At 37.2% G+C, this 21,900-nt stretch overlaps 1 protein-coding gene across 4 annotated transcripts in view; it reads left to right on the top strand.

Moving 5' to 3' along the window:
• RBMS1 (RNA binding motif single stranded interacting protein 1) overlaps positions 1–20,179 on the top strand; it is a 285,859-nt gene extending 265,680 nt beyond the window's left edge. For all 4 annotated transcript variants that reach the window (XM_053698355.1, XM_053698359.1, XM_053698354.1 and 1 more), the window contains exons 12-14: positions 3,869–3,949; positions 4,183–4,267; positions 15,954–20,179. In XM_053698355.1, the coding sequence (XP_053554330.1) occupies positions 3,869–3,949; positions 4,183–4,260 (159 nt within the window). In that variant the 3' untranslated portion in view covers positions 4,261–4,267; positions 15,954–20,179. The remainder of the gene's footprint in view (positions 1–3,868; positions 3,950–4,182; positions 4,268–15,953) is intronic.
• The last annotated feature ends 1,721 nt before the right edge of the window (positions 20,180–21,900 follow it).

Raw genomic sequence — 21,900 nt, 5'->3', positions numbered from 1 at the left:
AATGCTCGTTTGTTCTGCTGGTAGCTCCAGCATGGCCTCACAGGTTTTGGTATGCGGATCTTGTCCGGATGGCTTCTTGCCAACCGTGGACTCTTCCGTTAAGACCAGACCTTTTGTCTCAAGGTCCTTTTTTCCATCAGGATCTCAAATCCTTAAATTTAAAGGTATGGAGATTGAACGCTTGATTCTTAGCCAAAGAGGTTTCTCTGACTCTGTGATTAATACTATGTTACAGGCTCGTAAATCTGTATCTAGGGAGATATATTATAGAGTCTGAAAGACTTATATTTCTTGGTGTCTTTCTCATCAGTTTTCCTGGCATTCTTTTAGAATTCCAAGAATTTTACAGTTTCTTCAGGATGGTTTGGATAAAGGTTTGTCTGCAAGTTCCTTGAAAGGACAAATCTCTGCTCTTTCTGTTCTTTTTCACAGAAAGATTGCTAATCTTCCTGATATTCATTGTTTTGTACAAGCTTTGGTGCGTATAAAACCTGTTATTAAGTCAATTTCTCTTCCTTGGAGTTTGAATTTGGTTCTGGGGGCTCTTCAACCTCCTCCGTTTGAACCTATGCATTCATTGGACATTAAATTACTTTCTTGGAAAGTTTTGTTCCTTTTGGCCATCTCTTCTGCCAGAAGAGTTTCTTAATTATCTGCTCTTTCTTGTGAGTCTCCTTTTTTGATTTTTCATCAGGATAAGGCGGTGTTGCGAACTTCTTTTGAATTTTTACCTAAGGTTGTGAATTCCAACAACATTAGTAGAGAGATTGTGGTTCCTTCATTATGTCCTACTCCTAAGAATTCTAAGGAGAAATCATTGCATTCTTTGGATGTGGTTAGAGCTTTGAAATATTATGTTGAAGCTACTAAGACTTTCCGAAAGACTTCTAGTCTATTTGTTAACTTTTCCGGTTCTAGGAAAGGTCAGAAGGCCTCTGCCATTTCTTTGGCATCTTGGTTGAAATCTTTAATTCATCATGCTTATGTCGAGTTGGGTAAAACTCCGCCTCAAAGGATTACAGCTCATTCTACTAGGTCAGTTTCTACTTCCTGGGCGTTTAGGAATGAAGCTTCGGTTGATCAGATTTGCAAAGCAGCAACTTGGTCCTCTTTGCATACTTTTACTAAATTCTACCATTTTGATGTGTTTTCTTCTTCTGAAGCAGTTTTTGGTAGAAAAGTAATTCAGGCAGCTGTTTCAGTTTGAATCTTCTGCTTATGTTCATTTAAACTTTATTTTGGGTGTGGATTATTTTCAGCAGGAATTGGCTGTCTTTATTTTATCCCTCCCTCTCTAGTGACTCTTGCGTGGAAAGATCCACATCTTGGGTAGTCTTTATCCCATACGTCACTAGCTCATGGACTCTTGCTAATTACATGAAAGAAAACATAATTTATGTAACTTACCTGATAAATTCATTTCTTTCATATTAGCAAGAGTCCATGAGGCCCACCCCTTTTTTTGTGGTGGTTATGATTTTTTGTATAAAGCACAATTATTTCCAATTCCTTATTTTTTATGCTTTCGCACTTTTTTCTTATCACCCCACTTCTTGGCTATTCGTTAAACTGATTTGTGGGTGTGGTGAGGGGTGTATTTGTAGGCATTTTGAGGTTTGGGAAACTTTGCCCCTCCTGGTAGGAATGTATATCCCATACGTCACTAGCTCATGGACTCTTGCTAATATGAAAGAAATGAATTTATCAGGTAAGTTCTTACATGAATTATGTTTTTCTATAACTAAATTACAATTTTTTAAAACGAGAATTAGTCCATAGTTGTAGTTTTTGTCAGAACAAATTATGCCTTAGACATGTCTGTCTTTTCATCTTTATGATGCAGCTACAATGCTGCATTAAAATTATATTAACCCAAATCGTTTAATTTTGGGTGGTGGTTTTAAGGAGTATTGTTTTAATATTCTGTTTAAAAACAAGGTCAGATAATAAAAACATGTTAAAATTATACTTTAGTGATGGTGAAGTCAAATGATTTGCTTATTGCTCAATTATAGTCCAGTTTTTTTAATGTTTCTTGCTATTTTTTCTCATTAAGATGCTTAGAAATATGTTTAATTTATTTATTAATAGTACTCACATCTAATTACCCCCGCCTGCCCCACTTTGATTAAGTCTTTTTTTCTTTTGGTGATGTATATCTCCTTCAATCAATCACCAGCGTTGCTGCATGACTCGCTCATTTTAATGTGCTGTGGGGTCTTTGTGGAGAGACGCATGCGCGCTATTTATTGCCCAGGGAAGTCCAATTACATAATTGCAAACAGTGAATCAGAACTCATGCTCCAGTTCACTGTTTACTTGGAGAACTGCCAGATATAACATTGCTTGGTGAGACCTGTCTATAGTGAGCGGACCAAAACTTTAGTAGCACTTAATGCAAACAATGAATCTTGCAATTCACTGTTTACATTTAAGTTACTGTATAGACTATTGGGAGCGTGCATCACCTACTACGTAGAGGGCGTGGGGGACTGCTACATCACTAGACTACAGAAATGTAAAGGGTGGAGGGAATATGAAGAAATGGGAAGAGATTAAAAGAATTTAAAATGTAATATAGTCGTACTGATGGGGATGTCAAATCCATTCTACAGCTACATTTAAACCTATAATCATTTACAATCACTTTAAAAGGATATGAAAATCATTTTTTTTTTTTTAGTGTTTCAGATCGAGCTTACAATTTTAAGAACATTTCTAATTTACTTCTGTTAACACATTTACTTTGTTCTTGTGGTATTCTTTATTGAATGAAATACCTAGATAGGTAGCCTGCATAGATCTAGAGAACCGTATGGCAGCTGCGTAGCAATAATTATTTAAGCCCTAATGGCAGCAGTATTTCCACATTATTAAAGCATTCTCACAAAACTGCTCCAGACACGTGCATGCTTTTCAGCCTACCGACCTGCTTCTAAGTTCAAGAGAACTGAGTACATTTGATAATCAAAGTAAATTGGAATCTTTCTTATATTTGTATGCTCTATCTGAATAATGATAGAAGATATCGCTTTAACTTAAAAATGTTCAGTAAACCTTTAGTATGGGCACTTTAAGCTAAAGGAAGTTCTGATTCCATATGGGTTCAAGGCTTGCACTACTAGGGCAGTCTGAATCTCCTGTACAATGCAAACAGATGTAGCATCATGTGACCACTGTCAGCTTTGTCATATTGCAGTTTGGAAGACTGCTAACAGAATCAATTCACTCTTAAATTTGGATGCCCAAAATCAGTTTCCATCATAGTGTGGAAGAAACATACTACATTATGTTAAGGCACGATAAACATTTATTTATTTTGCCTCATAATGTTTTTTTGTGTCTTTTTTCCACCCCCAATATATACAGAAATTTCTTTCTATTTTATCTTGACTCATATCCTAGCTAATATATACCAGGATCCAGTCCACATTCTGTCATGATGGGTTCAGTAAAGAGAGCTACCATTCAAGGGTTACAAAAGCATTTTTTTTCTTTGTTGCGTCTAAAAATGGTATCGTTAACATTGTTAATTTTTTAATTTTTTTTTAAATAAAACTGGTGTTCCAGTACTGAGAATTTTTTTTTTTTTTTTTTTTACTTCTGCTAATCAAAGCAAAAAAATCCTGTTTTAACTTTTTTGATATGATAAATATGTTTGTATAGTGTTCGTTCATATGCGTGATAGGAATATTTAGAGTATATTGTCTCCTTATGTTGGTAAAAGGTTGAGTGGTCCCATCTGTCCATTCCCTCATCTGGGGATCTATCCTTGCAAAATATAGACATTTCTGCGTTTGTGATTAAATGTCTAGTTTTGTTTACACTTGTGTTGTGACTTCAGTTGTGTTTTTTTATTCTTTTACAGTACATGCCCACCACCACAGCTATGCAAGGAACTTATATCCCACAATATACACACGTTCAAACAGCTGCTGTTTCAGTCGAGGTTAGTATGTGTAAATAACAATAGAAAACCTATGTTAGGCAATGATTACTAGATTCATATTGCCTTATGGGAAAGAAGTTAGCATTTACGCAAAAAAAAATTTTTTTCTTTTTTCAAATAAATGCAATGTTAGTTGTTGACTTTTCATAGGTTGAGGGTATTATGTAAAACAAGTGTTAGTGATATCTGCATAAATATTATACCCTGTTTCTGTTTTTTATCTATGCAATCAGGAACCCTCTGGTCAACAACAAGTGACAGTAGAAACATCTAGTGATCATTCTCCATATACTTATCAACAAAACAAATAACTCTAAGGTAAGTCAAAATAGTGTTTCAAGAATACAGAATAACTAATTTTCTATAATTTCCATTTTAAGTAAATTATGTCTTCTGTTGGCTATCTATAGCTATACCTTTTATATCTGTGAACTAATGCAGGCTAATCATCCAGAACTTTTGTTGTTGTTTGATATATATATATATATATATATATATATATATATATATATATATATATATATATATATATATATATATGCTTCATTCTTCTGTAGGTTCTACTTTATGTGTACAGATGTAATAGGCTAAAAATATTAATTCATGACTTTAATGTATAGCTTAGGTTAGGGTCTTTTGTAAAACTAAGGAGTCATCGATAATATGGAAGAGACAGTCCTACAAATGTATAATAGCCAAGGAATTGATAGGGATGTATATAAAGAGTCTAAAAAATTAGGTGCTAGAAGTCAAAATTTAGGATCCATTAATGCTTGGCTCCTGGTAAGAGAAGGAACACTGGCGGTATGATAAAAAAAACATCACAAATATTAAACATTTTAGCCAAATTTAGCATTCTTAAAGTTTGGAAAAAGGTTGAAAAGGGAAATAATCCATTTACAATTTCCTTACTTTGGTTCACTTAAAACACAAGGGTAACCTAGTCTGCCAAAATGTTTTTCCTTTTAAACTCTTAGAGCTTATTGTTTCCTTGACTTTGTTCAAGATATACAAATCTGGCACCCAGCATATTTTGATTTTGGTTATACTTGTAAAAACACTTTCCTGTATTGCCACATTTTCTTAAATTAATACTTAATATGCCTTATTCTCTCTGATATTAAAACAGTACCTATTGTGCTTAGTCTTATTTTATTTATAAATGTATGTCAGTCACAAATGCTGGCTATGTATATTCTCACAAGCTTCAAGAGGTATGACTAAACTTAAAAATTCTTAAGTCAGTCTGTTCCGTAGAATGATCTTCCCTTTAATTTCTTGTGAAAGCTGTAGACTTGTAGCTAACTCTACCCTTATAGTGGCCGAATTATCAAGCTCTGAACTGTGCTTGATGCCCCTGCTTCCGTGCAAGCCTTTAGGCTCGCAGGAAAAAGAAGTTATAAAGCAGCGTTCTAAAGACTGCTGCTTCATAACTTGTCCGCTGCCTCTGAGGTTGCGGTCTTCAATCCGCCCAATCCTATGCAATCGGGCTGATTGACACCCCCTGCTATTTACCGATTGGCTGAAAATCTGCAGGGGACGGCATTGCACAAGCAGTTCACAAGAACTGCTTGTGTAATGATAAATGCAGACAGCGTATGCTGTCGCCATTTATCGATGTGCGGCAGACATGATACGCTACATCGTATCATGTCTTCTCGCACTTTGATAAATTGACCCCATAGTCTTGAGTAGGTCTATGATAGTGATGACTAACCTCTGCACCCCAGATGTTTTGGAACTACATTAACCATAATGTTACTCTGCAGTCTAGTTGAGCATCATGGGAAATGTAGTTCAGAAGCATCAGGAGTGCCAAGGTTAGCCATCACTGGTCCATGAGATTCTTCTATCTTCCAAACAAAAAAACAGATTTGAATATTAACCTTTCCACTTGTTGCAATACTGGAATTGGTATTATGATGAGGTTGACCAACATGTCTTGTACAGTCTGATGGAGTTCCTTGACTTTCTAGTGTTTTATTGCAGCTTACTCCAAATTTAGAGAGCATTAATATTCTGCTAACTTTCACGTTTGCAATGCTTTATGGTTCATACACATTGCCAAGTTAACTGTGATTGTTTACTGGACCTATTAAGGTTCATGGCTTCGATCTCCACTCAGGCTTAATTCAGACTTTATTATGTCATTGCCAATATCCAAGAAAGTATTGGAACCTAGTTACCTCAGAACAAGTAATCCAAAAACCAGATGGGAACATTATTGTTTGTTTGTTATATTTCTCCAAATGACTAAGTCATCTGTCATCTATCAGGTTTAGAAAAAAATCTCACATGGAGTATAACTCAGTAGAAACTGCCTCACAGACCCACAACAATTTATTGTTGTTTTTCATATTATCTATAAGCAGCAAGGGAAACAAATACAATAGACACCCCAAATCATACTAAGCAAAAGAGCATTTGATTAATACCTTTTAGGAAGGTAACCTAAACCTGATATATGGAATTGGCCAAAATGCTTATAAATCAGATAATCGGTTATATGTTGTATTATTCAAAATTATTAAAGCTTGCTATATTCCATCTCTGGTATGTACAGTGGACCATCTTGACAAAGCTGCTTGTGTGGGGAGCTATTCATTCAGTTTCAGAAGCCATAGGTCTCATCCTCTCAGACAATTGGGTACTGAATATAAAATTATTTACCTGGCCATTTTTGCATATTGAATGTTTTAGTGTTATATCAAAGAGCCATGACCATTTGTAAATCGTTCCAGACATGGTCAACCCCATCATACCCCTTCCAACAGATGGACAGAAAAATATGATACAAATATTATAGACATTAAGCTAAACATTTGGCAATACCAAACAGTGACACAAAGTAACGTACAAAGGAAGTTAATTACTATGGAATATTGATGGCTTACATCCACAAACACTAAATCTAATAAATATTTACACAAATGCCATATATTATACCGTCTACTCATATTTATTTTATTTATCTTTTTTATTGATTAAAATAGGATTTTTGTGTGTGCCAGTTTTCCTGTGTGTTTTTTTAGGAAGTGAAATGTTTATTGTGCATTATTTCTTTCTTAGTAGTAATCTTCGATTATTAAAGGATCCACACCCTACCTCATCTTTGAAAATAAACATTTAGCATTTGAATCTTTTCTACAGAATCCTTATTCTCTCTGTTTTTTTATGAAAATGATATACGCAAGAATTTACATTCACCTTTACTTAAAGGAACTCATATTTTTTCTGTTACAGTGCAGTAGCTTGTAAATGTTGTTACATAAAGGACCTGTTTTGTGTAGTCCTGTTAAATCTATTAAAATGTTATTATGGAAAAGAAAGGTCTTTTGAGCACCGTTTAGATGCTTGTTGCCTGATCGCGTCAGTTCTTTTTACAGAAGCACTTGTTATAGCAGCAACAGCTTGTACATAGATACAATGTAGCAGTGAGTTGTATTACTGTGCTGTAGGTCTGTTTGCTGCCAGACCTGTAAGTGCACATTCATCAATCCTCTTGACATGTAGTAGTTTATGTTTATTTCATATACCTGTATGTAATGCCCTTTGCTTTTCATTTCACAACTGAATTTATGTAAAGTTTTTCTCAAACTCATCTGTGGGGGGAAAAAGTTGCTGAGTTTATAATTATACAGGCAATTGCAGTACTTTTAATATAGCTATCCTTTTCACACAGATGTTGAGGTGCTCTTCATTATACAGTGCAATAAAATGATATACTGCTGTTACATAAAATTATTTAACAGATTTATTTATATGTACATTTTCAAGGGCACTTTTATTGTAGATTGGAGCTATCTTTTGAATGAAAATATTTCTGTTAAAGGGACAGTAAAAAATGCATTTTTGTGCAGTTTGTGGACACTCAAGTCAAAATAAACTTTTATGATTCAGATAGAACATGCAGTTTTAGGACACTTTCCAAATTACTTCCAGTATCAGATTTTTCACAGTCTTTTTATATGCACACTTTCTGGGGAACAAGTTCCTACTGAGCATATGTGCACAAGCTCACAGGGTATACGTTTACTGTCTGTCATTGGCTGATGTCTGTCACATGATACAGAGGGATGGAAAATGGGATAAAAAATAAATTTGTCAGAAAAAAAATTACTGCTTATTTGAAATTCAGAGTAGGTGTTAAATAATTGTTTTATTATGCATGTGTTAATTTTTCTTCTTAAAAGGGAAGAGTCCACAGCTGCATTCATTACTTTTGGGAAATACAGAACCTGGCCACCAGGAGGAGGCAAAGACACCCCAACCAAAGGCTTAAATACCTCCCCCAATTCCCTCATCCCCCAGTCATTCTTTGCCTTTCATCACAGGAGGTTGGCAGGGAAGTGTCAGAAGTTGAGATAGTCTATCATGGAGGGTAGTACTCTTCGCAATGGGACTGGAGTTTTAAGTAATCCTGTCAGCCTCTCAGTGAGAGCATGGATGAAAGTTAGAGTCCGGAGATGCAGGGAGAGTTTTCCTGCGTACCCATCCCGACTCATATTAACAGCTCCTTGGTAATCAGCGTTGACGAGTTTCGCTGCCTACCTTTCTTCACTCGAGTCCATGTTAGAAGCGAGGCTACTATCTGTCACATTTGAAGGGCCGTGTTCCTGTTCCACGGCGTAGATTCCGGTAAGATCGTTTAATTTTATTTCGATATGTGAATGTAATGTAACGAAACAAGGTAGGGTCCCAGTGGATGTTAATAAGGAATCATGGGTTTAAATCTCCTGAGGTGGATTATTGAACAAGGGGGACTTTTAATCATGTTTGTTATATGGTTCTATCTGCAAATGTATAGCTATATACTTAGGCTCACGGCCTTTTCAGAACATAACGGCCTTCTTTAAATGACGCAATCTTTCCAGATTGCGCGCCCTTTTTGTGACTGGCATGGTGCACCTTGTGACGGGTGCGGTTACGTTGTTTTTCACTTCCATATACTGTCTGCGGATGACTGAGAGAGTCTTGCTCGTATGTTGTCTGGTTCACAGGAGGTTTTGAGTGCCCCAGCCATTAGGGGTGTTAAAGGGTGCCAGTTAGTTTTTTGTCATTTTTGTAATCCCAAGATTATGGAGGATTCTGATATGCGCGACACGGATGCCTCCGATACGGAGGATGTGTCTTGTGATGAATATGAAATGGCCGTTTAATCAATGCTCATCAGTTATGTTCCGATTGCCATTCTAGAGTACTCTCCTCTCCCGAAGCAGGGAACTTAAAATGCCTTAAGCCATCCACCTTCAAGGTTTCCATGACCCATGAAGCAAGTGCCCCAGTCCATTTCCCGGCTAGGCAAGCAGGTGTCCCTATGGACTTTACTCCTCCGGAGGGTGGCTTGTTTCCTCCAGAGGTTACGGCATGGTTCCGCATGGCCATTTCTATGGCACTGAATCATTTATATCTCCCAAGTGAAGTATTTCTAAGATACTGTCCATGTTCCGTTAACCAGGGCCCGTCGAGCATGGGATCGCCCAATTCAGTTCAGCCTTCTGGGGAAGCGTTGGCCCCTGAGTCTTCAGTTGATCCGGCGAGGTATGATTTTGCCTTCTGTTATAGGCCGGCTCGCCTTCGTGTTCTTTTAAGACATGTTTTGGCAATGTTGGAGGATCCCAGCCAGGTTATGAGGGTGTAACCAGCTATAGCTAATTGCTCTTTGACTGGGTGTTAGCAAGCTTTGAAACGCCTGAGTGGTTTAGTTCGGCTTTGCCGGTGGTGTAACTAATGTGCAGTTAACTGGGCTTCGGGTTTTCTCCCGTGTCGTCTATATTTTTTAGGGTGTCGAGTAATCAGGCTGTGGTGCCTCTCGAAGGGGCTGCCTTTTGTACCCAACCGTTGTTTGCATTCAGTGTCCTCTAGCTTGGGTATTCTTCTTCCCAAAAGTAATGAATGCCGCTGTGGACTCTTCCATTTTAAGAAGAAAAACATAAATTATACTTACCTAATAATTTCATTTTCTTCTGAGTCCACAGCTCCCGCCCGTGTTTTTATCTATGAGGCGGCTGTAATTTTTTGTTCTTCTGGCACCTTTTTTCACCCTGATATTTCTCCTACTGTTCCTTGTTCCCTCGGCAGAATGACTGGGGGATGAGGAAAGTGGGGGAGGTATTTAAGCCTTTGGCTGGGGTGTCTTTGCCTCCTCCTGGTGGTCAGGTTCTGTATTTACCAAAAGTAATGAATGCAGCTGTGGACTCTTCCCTTCAGAAGAAAATTAAATTATCAGGTAAGCATAATTTATGTTTTGCAATTCTACTGCATTAAGTGGTCCTTTAAGAATATTCAGTGACTCGCCATTTAAAGGGACATTATACACTAGATTTTTCGTTGCATAAATGGTTTGTAGATGATCCATTTAAATAGCCTATACAATTTAAAAAAAAAAATCTATTGTTTCTCTTGTAAGATGTATCGAGTCCATGGATTCATTCATACTTATGGGATATTCTCCTTCCCTACAGGAAGTGGCAGAGAGAGCACCCACAGCAGAGTTTTCCATATAGCTCCTCCCTTAGCTCCACCCCCCAGTAATTCTCTCTGCCTGCTTAACTGCTAGGAAGGGCAAAGGGAGTGTGGTGAAAAAAATTAGAGGGTCTCCTAAAGTAAATTAGAGGGTCTCCTAAAGAAAATTTTTGTTCATCAAGGTTTTCTTCTCCAACCTATTGCATGCATTATTCCTGTAACTACTGCAGCTGCTTTCTGGTTTGAGGGTCTCCAGGTAGAGACTCCATTAGAAGATATTATGGATAGAATTAAGGCCCTTAAGTTGGCTAATTCTTTCATTACAGATGCCGCTTTCCAAATCTAAATTAGCGGCAAAGAATTCAGGTTTTGCCATTTTAGCACGCAGGGCGTTATGGCTTAAGTCCTGGTCATCAAAATATAAATTGTTGAACATCCCTTTCAAAGGAAAGACCCTATTCGGGCCTGCACTGAAAGAAATTATTTCAGACATCACTGGAGGGAAAGGCTATGCCCTCCCTCAGGATAAAACAAATAAGCTGAGGACCAAACAAAATAATTTTCGTTCCTTTCGGAACTTCAAGGGTGGTCCCGCTTCAGCTTCCCCTGCAGCAAAGCAAGAGGGGAATTCTGTCCAATCCAAGTCAGTCTGGAGACCTAACCAGGCTTGGAACAAAGGTAAACAGGCCAAGAAGGATCTAGTAGGGGGAAGACTCTCTCTCTTTGCTCAGGCTTGGGCAAGAGATGTTCATGATTCCTGGGCTTTAGAAATTGTGTCCCAAGGATATCTTCTGGACTTCAAAGACTCCCCCCCAAGGGGGAGATTTCACATTTCTCAATTGTCTGCAAACCAGACAAAGAGAGAGGCGTTCTTACGCTTTGTAGAAGACGTACATACCATGGGAGTGATCTGCCCAGTTCCAAGAGCGGAACAAGGGCTAGGTTTTTACTCCAACCTGTTTGTGGTTCCCAAAAAAAGAGGGAACTTTCAGGCCAATCTTGGATCTCAAAATTCTAAACAAATTCCTCAGAGTACCATCTTTCAAGATGGAGACTATTTGGACTTAAAGGATGCGTATCTACACATTCCTATTCACAGAGATCATCATCAATTCCTCAGATTCGCCTTTCTGCACAGGCATTACCAGTTTGTGGCTCTTCCCTTCGGGTTGGCCACGGCTCCCAGAATTTTCACAAAGGTGCTAGGGTCCCTTTTGGCGGATCTAAGACCGCGGGGTATAGCAGTGGCGCCTTATCTAGACGACATCTTAATTCAGACGTCGACTTTCCAGCTAGCCAAGTCTCACACGGACATCGTGTTGGCTTTTCTGAGATCTCACGGGTGGAAGGTGAACATAAAGAAGAGTTCTCTCGTCCCTCTCACAAGAGTTTCCTTCCTAGGGACTCTGATAGATTCGGTAGAAATGACAATATTTCTGACGGAGGTCAGAAAATCAAAACTTTTAATCACCTGCCGAGCTCTTCATTCCATTCCTCGGCCATCAGTGGCTCAGTGTATGGAGGTAATCGGACTCATGGTAGCAGCAATGGACATAGTTCCTTATGCCTGCCTTCACCTCAGACCACTGCAACTATGCATGCTCAAACAGTGGAATGGGGATTATGCAGATTTATCTCCTCAACTGCAACTGAACCAAGAGACCAGAGATTCTCTTCTCTGGTGGTTGTCTCAGGACCACCTGTCTCCAGGCCAGAGTGGCTCATAGTAACGACAGATGCTGGCCTGCTAGGCTGGGGTGCAGTCTGGAAATGCCTGAAAGCACAGGGCTTATGGTCTCTGTAGGAATCTCTCCTCCCGATAAACATTCTAGAACTGAGAGCGATATTCAATGCGCTTCAGGCGTGGCCTCAGCTAGCTGCGGCCAAATTCATTAGATTTCAGTTGGACAACATCACGACTGTAGCCTATATCAATCATCAAGGAGGAACACAGAGTTCACTAGCGATGATGGAGGTAACCAAAATAATCCGATGGGCGGAGGATCACTCTTGCCATCTCTCAGCAATCCATATCCCAGGGGTAGAGAACTGGGAGGCGGATTTCCTAAGTCGTCAGACTTTTCATCCGGGGAGTGGGAGCTCCATCAGGAGGTATTTGCCCAGCTGACTCGGCTATGGGGCACACCAGAATTGGATCTGATGGCGTCCCGTCAGAACTCCAAACTTCCTTGTTACGGGTCCAGGTCCCGAGATCCCCAGGCGGTACTGATAGATGCTCTAGCAGTCCCCTGGTCCTTCAATCTGGCTTATGTATTTCCACCGTTTCCTCTCCTCCCACGTCTGGTTGCCAGAATCAAACAGGAGAGAGCTTCGGTGATTGGAGAAGGGATTATCAGCTAGTTCCTTAAAGGGACAAATATTTGCTTTATCTATTCTTTTACACAAACGTCTGGCAGATGTTCCAGTCGTTCAAGCATTTAGTCAGGCCTTGGTCAGGATCAAGCCTGTATTTAAACATGTTGCTCCGCCATGGAGCCTAAACTTGGTTCTTAAAGTTCTTCAAGGGGTTCCGTTTGAACCTATGCATTCCATAGATATTAAGCTTCTATCTTGGAAAGTTTTGTTGTTAGTAGCTATCTCTTCGGCTCGAAGAGTTTCTGAGTTATCTGCTTTACAGTGTGACTCACCTTACCTAGTTTTCCATGCAGATAAGGTGGTTTTGCGTACCAAACCTGGGTTTCTTCCTAAGGTTGTTTCTAATAGGAATATCAATCAGGAGATTGTTGTTCCTTCTCTGTGTCCTAATCCTTCATCAAAGAAGGAACGTCTGTTGCACAATCTTGATGTGGTTCGTGCTTTAAAGTTCTACTTACAAGCAACTAAAGATTTCCGTCAAACATCTTCATTGTTTGTTGTTTATTCTGGTAAACGGAGAGGTCAAAAGGCTACGGCTACCTATCTTTCCTTTTGGCTGAAAAGCTTCATCCGTTTGACTTATGAGACTGCTGGCCAGCAGCCTCCGGAAAGAATTACTGCTCATTCTACTAGAGCAGTGGCTTCCACATGGGCTTTTAAAAATGAGGCTTCTGTTGAACAGATTTGTAAGGCGGCGACTTGGTCTTCGCTTCATACTTTTTCCAAATTTTCCAAATTTGATACTTTTGCTTCTTCGGAGGCTATTTTTGGGAGAAAGGTTCTGCAAGCAGTGGTGCCTTCCGTTTAAGGTACCTGTCTTGCCCCTCCCTTCATCCGTGTCCTAAAGCTTTGGTATTGGTATCCCATAAGTATGGATGAATCCGTGGACTCTTACAAGAGAAAACAGAATTTATGCTTACCTGATAAATTTATTTTTCTTGTGATGTATCGAGTCCACGGCCCGCCCTGTCTATTTAAGACAGGTAGTATATTTTTATTTAAAAAACTTCAGTCACCACTGCACCCTATAGTTTCTCCTTTTTCTTCCTAGCCTTCGGTTGAATGACTGGGGGTGGAGCTAAGGGAGGAGCTATATGGACAGCTCTGCTGTGAGTGCTCTCTCTGCCACTTCCTGTAGGGAAGGAGAATATCCCATAAGCATGGATGAATCCGTGGACTCGATACATCACAAGAGAGAGAAATTTATCAGGTAAGCATAAATTCTGTTTTTGCTTATTTTTAAATAACATTGCCCTGATTTTCAGACTCCTAACCAAGCCCCAAAGTTTTAAAGTATACTGATGTCTTCCTACTCCAGCTTGCTCCTGTTTGTGTAAAGAGTCTTTTCATATGCAGGGGGAGGGGGGAGTGTCTGATTTTATTTTTGCTACACACCCACTTTTAGTGGGTTTTACAGCTAACCTTTTGAACAGAGCTACACTTGGAGCTTCTAAGTAAGTTTTTAAACGGTTTTATACTGGATTTTTATATCAGTATCTGTGCATTACATGCAGTTATATGAAAATTGATGTATACTGTCCCTTTAATTGAGAACACCTTCAATACATTTGCCACCACCAAAAATTCCTCGGTTTCTCTTTCTTGTCTGTTGCTTTTTTTTTTTTTTTTTTTTCTTTTCTTTTTTTTCTTTCTTTTAAACATGCCTCAGGGTTGTTGGCAAATCACAGCCAGCATTTACATACAAAAATGCAGCGTCCATAAGGTGGGATAAGAAGAAGTAACTGGGGACAATTTTGGGGGGCCAAATGTTGTTACCTTGTTTCTCTATAGAAGGTGTCACTAAATATTCTATATAATTCTGAACATACTGCACAAAAAGATTTAAAAAAACAAGCTCTCCTTTTAACACCTCATTTTATGAATACTCCAGGACATAGTGATAACACTGCATGAGTTCATGTCTTACCCCTTCCCTGTTTGCATTTGAATTCCATAAGCAAAAGGCAGCTTTTTAGTGCATATGTAAATATTGCAAGTGCTATGCAGTGCACTAGCCCTAAAACAGGCTTTTGTACCACAAGTTTATAATATATGAGGTACAGCAGGGTGAGACGTAGTTATTTTATCATGTTTGTGTATTTGCCCTTATAATTAGTTTAAAAGTAGATTACACACTGCCATCTAGTGTTCAGATCTTACTTTTTAAGCAACATTTTAGTTTTTCTTTTAAATGTTGCTCTTCCACTTTCAACCCACAAATCTGGTGCTTTTTTCATTGCGCTGAGTAATGCATATAATACTAAGGTTTATGTTCTGATTGGCTGGCTAGTGTGATAATTATTTTGTGAAAACTAAAGTAGCTTGAATAAGCAGTCTGTTATTTTGTTCAACACTTTCCTATCATCCATCTAATAGAGCAGCATTTACATGTTTAAAGGAACATAAAAGTGCAAAAAGAAAATTATTTACATGTGTTAGAGCATTTTATTATTAGCACTATTACTTTATCCATGTATTACCCATTCCCCAGTTTTGCATACACTTTTTACCTTTGTGATTACCTTGTATCTAAGCCTCTGCAGACCGCCCCCTTATCTTAGTTCTTTTGGCAGAATTGCATTTAAGCCAATCTGATCTATTTAGCACACATGAACTAGCAGTGTCTAACTATGACAAACTGTAGGGTTAGCTTTCAACAAAGAAGACCAAGAGAACAAAGCAAATTTGATGATAAAAGTAAATTGGAAAGTTGTTTAAAATTGCATGAAAGTTTAATTTTGACTTGACTGTTCCTTTAAATGGTGCAATTATTTCAGTCAACAATGGAATATTTATGCTATACAAGACAGCTATGCTGACGTCCAATTAATGATTTCATCACATTATTTGAAAGCCTGCAACCTACATATATTTCAGCTTCCCTTTATTCTAAAATAAGTTGATGAGTAACTTGCTTTGTTGCTTTGACAAAGTCACATTCTTTATCACATAAGGATGATTATCAAATTTGCTAAACACTCCCATGATTTTTTTAATGTTTGTGCAACATTTCTTATAAGATTTTATTTTACACGCTTCTGGACACTTTGCTAAATCTGTGGTTCTTTCTAGTGTTTAATCACCTAGCTCAACACAAGATCACATTCAATGCGTCAAAAGGCACTCACAATACTAACTAGGAACCTTTTGTATTTCTTTACAGATGGTGTCGTGACCTTGCTTTCAGAATCAAGGAGGCTGAAACAATCATGGATTTTTTTCTGATCAATTGTGCTTTATGAATTGACAGTTTTGCACAGGTTCTTGGAGAAAAGAAAAACATTATTTATAACGAAATCAACACAAACTATTTTTGCTATAAGTTCTATGTGGTGCATAAAAAAAAAAAATCCTTCAACTCATCTAGTGGGCTGTTCCCCTGAACAGGTTTATTTTATTACGAAAATTTTTATCAAGTTCTAGAACACAAAACAAAAAAAAGGAAAACAGACTACGAGTTTATTTCTGAATATGCACAGGTGACATTTTGGAAGAATTCACTTGCATTACAGAAAAATTTGTATTTTCTTTTTTCTTTTTTTTTTAAGATTTTTTTTTTTTTTAATTTACTTTTTTAATTTGTACAAACTTGTTTTTGTTTTCACTTTTTAAGAATTTGTGTTTCCCAAAAGTTAACCATTATGCTGACATAGAGTTCAGTGTTGCATTGCAAAGCAATGTCTTGCTGGGCTATCTACCATCAAAATGGCTAAAACAAAATGGCATCTTTTGCGATGTCTATGCTTGCAGAGTGTGTGTTGCTGTAGTGCAGTGTTACCCTTTCCGTCATTTTTTTCTCGTAGTGTGAAGTGTCTTATCTTTTTTCAATGAATTCCAATTTGCCTTAAACTTTCAATGCTGTAGTTTTTTTCAAGTAATTAGTAAAACATAAATTTAGAATGCTTTGGCCAGGTAAACTGGTCAGTGATGCCTTGTAAAACAGCAAGCATAGGGCTTTTAGAAAATAAAATGCTGAAAATCTGGCTTTTTTTAATGTGTAATAGGTGTTTTTAATGATTTTTTTTCACATAATCTGTATGGTAGTAAAATGCAGTGGGTGGGTGGTAGTGGGAAAATGTTTTGTGTGAAACACATTTTCTGATGGGGATGTTTTAATAGAAATGATTGTTTGTAAGGCCTTATGCCAATAATTTGCTCTGGTAGTTTAAGCGATTTTAGGAAATCTGCTGTAACATGCAATGTAAAAACTTTTTTTGCCTTTTTTTCTTCCTAACTAACTTGATGTTTTAGTGTATGTAGAATATAGGAAACATGGGATAGGGGATTTGTTTATGAATGTTTTTGTTGTTGTTTTTTTTTGCATTTCTTTATATGATTAATAATTAGTGCTTTAGATAATTGATTGTGCTCAAACCTAGCAAACAGAAAAGAGCTGTTACAGCAACATGGCAAAAAGCTAAAGATCTGTAAAACATGAATAAGCTGAGATAACTGCAATGTTCAGTACGTTGGGTACTAGCTCTATATTAAATATTAAAAAATAAAAAAGCTAAAAATGATACTTGGCACTTTTAAAGGTAACTTTACCAAAGAACAAAGAGCCAGTAACCAATCAGATAAATCTCAGCTTTTTAAGATTTCTATACTTTGTTTTTGCCGGACCAGTTTGCGGTTAGGAGAATGTGCCTTTTTTTGTACATTTGCATTTTTTTTGTTTTATAGTTTTAATAATTGTATGGACACAATATAAAAGCATGAAGGAAGACTTGGATCCAAGCAGTGCCACACTTCACATCGTCACTACAAGTATTAATTGTAAAGAATAAAAAAACACCTTTTTTTTTTTTTTGAAACTATGAAATTCCTGATTGAGCAAATACACCATTTTTAGTTACCTATTTTTTATATACATATTTTTTTTGTAACACGTGAGATCAATCACTGCTCTTTATTATGGCTATTTTTTATTCTAATCACATATGTAAAAGAAAATTATGTTGTCTTCCAGAACTGTGTACTCGCCTGGCCTCGTCAGCAGTGTGTGATCAGTTATCTACCTCAAAGTTTTATTTCCTTTTTTAATGGGACAGGTTGCAGGACCTCCCTGTTTCCACTGACCAAATCTTCCTAGCTGGAGCTAGGCAAACAGTTTTATTATATATTTTTTTATTTTGTTTCATTTTTTTCCAAATATTTCTAATATTCAAACAGCACGTGTGTATTTGAGTATAGGTGGCAGTGACATTTCATAGTTTCAAAAGTAATTGCTGCTCTGAGTTTAGATTCTAGTAAAATACATATTCATAAAAACTGTTTTTTGCTTTTTTTTTTTTTTGGCAGAGGAAGAGACAAAGTTGTGGTATAATTGGTTCAATGCTCCCTAGGATTGAATTGCTTTAGTTAAAAATACCTTTTGCTGCTTGAAGAATTTTGGTTATTGTGAATTCAGTGCTGGGTCTTTTAGCAGTAAAGAGGTAAACTTTTAGACTGTTTGCACAGACAAGGAATCGTTTGTAAATCCAAGCTTTTACAACAGTTAACTCTCAATTATGTCTTTTTAAAGAGACGCTGTGATGTCTAATGGCAGGCTCAATTTAACATTCTAACACACGTGTGTGTTTATATGTGTGTGTGTGTATATATGTATATATATATATATATATATATATATATATTTATACACAAAGTTCAAAGTAAAGCGCACTCTCACCTTTTCCACATCTGCCAGGGTGCCAACAGTTTAAATATAGAAAAGTAATGGAAGCACTCGCTGGTCCTTTTCAATTCTGTGATTTTATTAATGTGACGTTTTGGGGACACACTCCCCTTCCTGTCTAAGGAAAGGGAGTGTCCCCCCAAAATGTCACATTAATAAAATCACAGAATTGAAAAGGACCAGCGAGTGCTTCCATTACTTTGCTATATATATATTTATGGGAAACAAAACTAAATACAATTTCATAATGCATTTTAAAAACTTTTCAATTTACTTCTGTTTATTCTTTTGGTATCCTTTGTTGAAAGCATACCTAGGTAGGCTCAAGACTGTTTGTGGCAACAATGTTTATGCTACACTTTGTTGCAAACACTGCTACCATGCCTATCTCAGTATGTTCTTTATCTATTTGGATTATGAAACTTTAAAGGGACACAAAACCCTTTTTTTTTTCTTTCATGATTCAGATAGAGCATACAATTTTAAACAACTTTCCAATTTAGACTTTTTTGTTTAATTTGCTTCATTCTATTGGCGTCTTTTGATGAAAGAGCAGCAGCACTACTTGGAGCTAGCAGAGCACATCTGGTGAGCCAATGATAAGAGACCTATATGTGCATTCACTAATCAGCATCTAGCTCCCAGTAGTGCATTGCTGCTCCTGAGCCTACCTAGGTATGCTTTTCAACAAAAGATAAGAGAACAAAGCAAATTAGATAATAGACGTAATTTGGAAAGTTCTTTAAAACTGCATACTCTATCTGACTCTTGAAAACAATTGACTTTCTTGCTGCTAGTTGCAACAAAAATCTCTAAAAGTCTATGGTATTTTTTTGTTAATACTAAGGGGCCGATTTATCATCGGTCATCGCTCAGCGGATCATGTCCGACAGACATTGATGAATGCCGACAGCATACGCTGTCGGCATTTATCATTGCACAAGCAGTTCTTGTGAACTGCTTGTGCTATGCCGCCTCCTGCAGATTCGCGGTCAATCAGCCGATCATATAGGATGGGGCGCATTGATGTCCGCAGCCTCAGAGCAGGCGGACAAGTTATGGAGCAGCGGTCTTTAGACCGCTGCTTCATAACTGATGTTTCCAGCGAGCCTGAAGGCTCACGCAGAAACAGGGGCATCAAGCTCCATTCGAAGCTTGATAATTTAGCCCCTAAGAATTATGATTACATCTGGAATGGGAAGAAGACAAATATTTATCAATGCAAGTCTTGAGGACATGACGGCGTCCATCTGACTAGTCAATGTTTTCCACCATTAACTTCCAAAGGGGACATCAAATCACAGCTGCAGATACCTAAATTCTGTGCCATACTGTACTTTGTGTCTGGTTAAGCATAGCCTCTGTACATAAAGAAATAATCAGTTACTTAAACATCACATAGTAGACAGCCATTAAATTATAAGAAATTAATTTATGAAGAAAGACCTTTTTGTACAGATTGAGAAAAAAAAAGATTTTCATAGAGATATCTATATGAGCAAGAGAGTTAATTTTTTTATTTTTGTTTTACTAGTGCCACAAACTTGCCAGTGGTAAATTATTTGTCCGGTAAGAAAAAAAATCAGTAGTTATGTTTATAGAACGTTAACACCAAAATATGTTTTTGAACTGTAAATTTGATTAGAATGTTAGCTTTTTTTTCTGTTTTTGTTTCTTTTGAAAACTTTTGAATAAAAAAGATCAGAAAGTAATTTGTTGTTTTTTTGTTTTATTTAACAAAACCTAATGTGTCCCATTCCCTTATAAATGATAATGTTTTTACATTAAAAAAAAATGTTCATCCCTTTTGCCGTTGAGTTTCTCTTCCTGTAAAATAAAAACAAAACGAATGTCCCCAAATCATTGAAAGGTAATAACTATAAGGATCCTCCTGGAATACTGTATACAAATATGTGTACTTGTATATGTGTTTATCCATATGGTAATGCCCTCTACGTGTTCATTTATAGTGGCATATTTGTACCTACATCCTCGTGTGCAATTACACCAAGTCTAAGCAGACATTGTAAGAGTGAAGGAAGTACCCAAAACAATTTACTTTGTACACTGATTATTTTTTTGTTATAATATACTTTGATGTTTCAGTATTACTCTCAACCTATACAGACGGTCTTTTGAGCAGTCTGTTTCTTATTGATGAATATATAATTGACTTTGGTAATTGAGTTACTACCTATGCATCTGTGGATATAGTCCTTTCTATATATACTAGCTTCCCCAGAATTGCAATCTCTAAAACCACAGACAGAGAACTCTCTGAATATCAAATTTAATTTCATACAACCAATAACACATTCCTTAAACTGACTCATCTGACTTGGAAAGAACAAACTCTTCTTATTAGAATAAAGCACATTATAATTATATAAGGCTCCTTCCATGAACAGCTTTATCTGGGTTGACTATAACATTTGCCACAGAGGTTATAGGGTAGTTAAAAAAAAAAGCATGCTAGTCATACATTTCCTGTAGTTTCTTTAAAGTAAACCAGAACTTATCTGGTGGATTCTGAATTGAAAGCCTAAAATGCTGGAGCTATTTCATTTTAGAGTCAAAACCAGGTCTTTTAAGTTGTTGAATGACTTTGAATATTTAGCCTGTTGCATTTTTTTGACAGTGTCTCTGCTGTCTAGGATGTCATTAAGTTAGGTAGTACCAAATCCAGATTTGTTTAAAAAATTACCAGAATTGTATTGGCTTTGCCTAGACAAAAATATTTTGATCAGACCAGAATATGTTACTGGTGAACTGACATGATTCTCTCAATACAGCAAGTGTCAGCTAGGTCAAAAGTTGTTTTTTTGTGTTTTTTAAACCTAATCTTCAGTGGAACTCAAAAGGAAGGATGTTTTGGTGAAAATTTGGGATAGATCCAGCAAATGACAGGCACCCTGGGGAATATGTTTTGAAGTATCTGTCAATTTGGTCAGACTTCAGCAGATAGGGGACCTTTTATCTCTGATGCAAATAATTCCAGCAGCACTAACCAGTCCATATAATAAAACCCCCCACTATTGATAAACTTGAATAAAACTTACACATATACACAGTTCTCTCTGGATTTCTCTGTTTTATCATAAACCATTTACTTCAAGGCTTTTTTCAATTGGCTCCCATATTCAGTCTGAGGTATGCAAACTCTAACTACATATTCCATCCACTTTCTGCTGTAGCCAATTCAGTTTTTACTTGTTTGTAATAAACTGAAACTTTTCTGCTCTGCTCCAGCATAAAGGGACAGTGCAAATATCACTTTTTTCCTTAATTAAAAAGCAGCCTTCACCCCCTGGTCTGAGCAGCCTTTTGGTTGTTTTTTTTTCTCATTTTAGAAGCGAGCAGTTTAAACAATTGCATGGCTGTACCATGGGATTTGCGGACGTTGCAAGAGCAAACTGCAGTACATGTATGGGCT

The sequence above is a fragment of the Bombina bombina genome, chromosome 1 (genome assembly GCF_027579735.1).
Source record: "Bombina bombina isolate aBomBom1 chromosome 1, aBomBom1.pri, whole genome shotgun sequence".
In the NCBI taxonomy this organism is placed as follows: Eukaryota; Metazoa; Chordata; class Amphibia; order Anura; family Bombinatoridae; genus Bombina; species Bombina bombina.
This window is presented reverse-complemented; position numbering and strand designations above follow the sequence as displayed.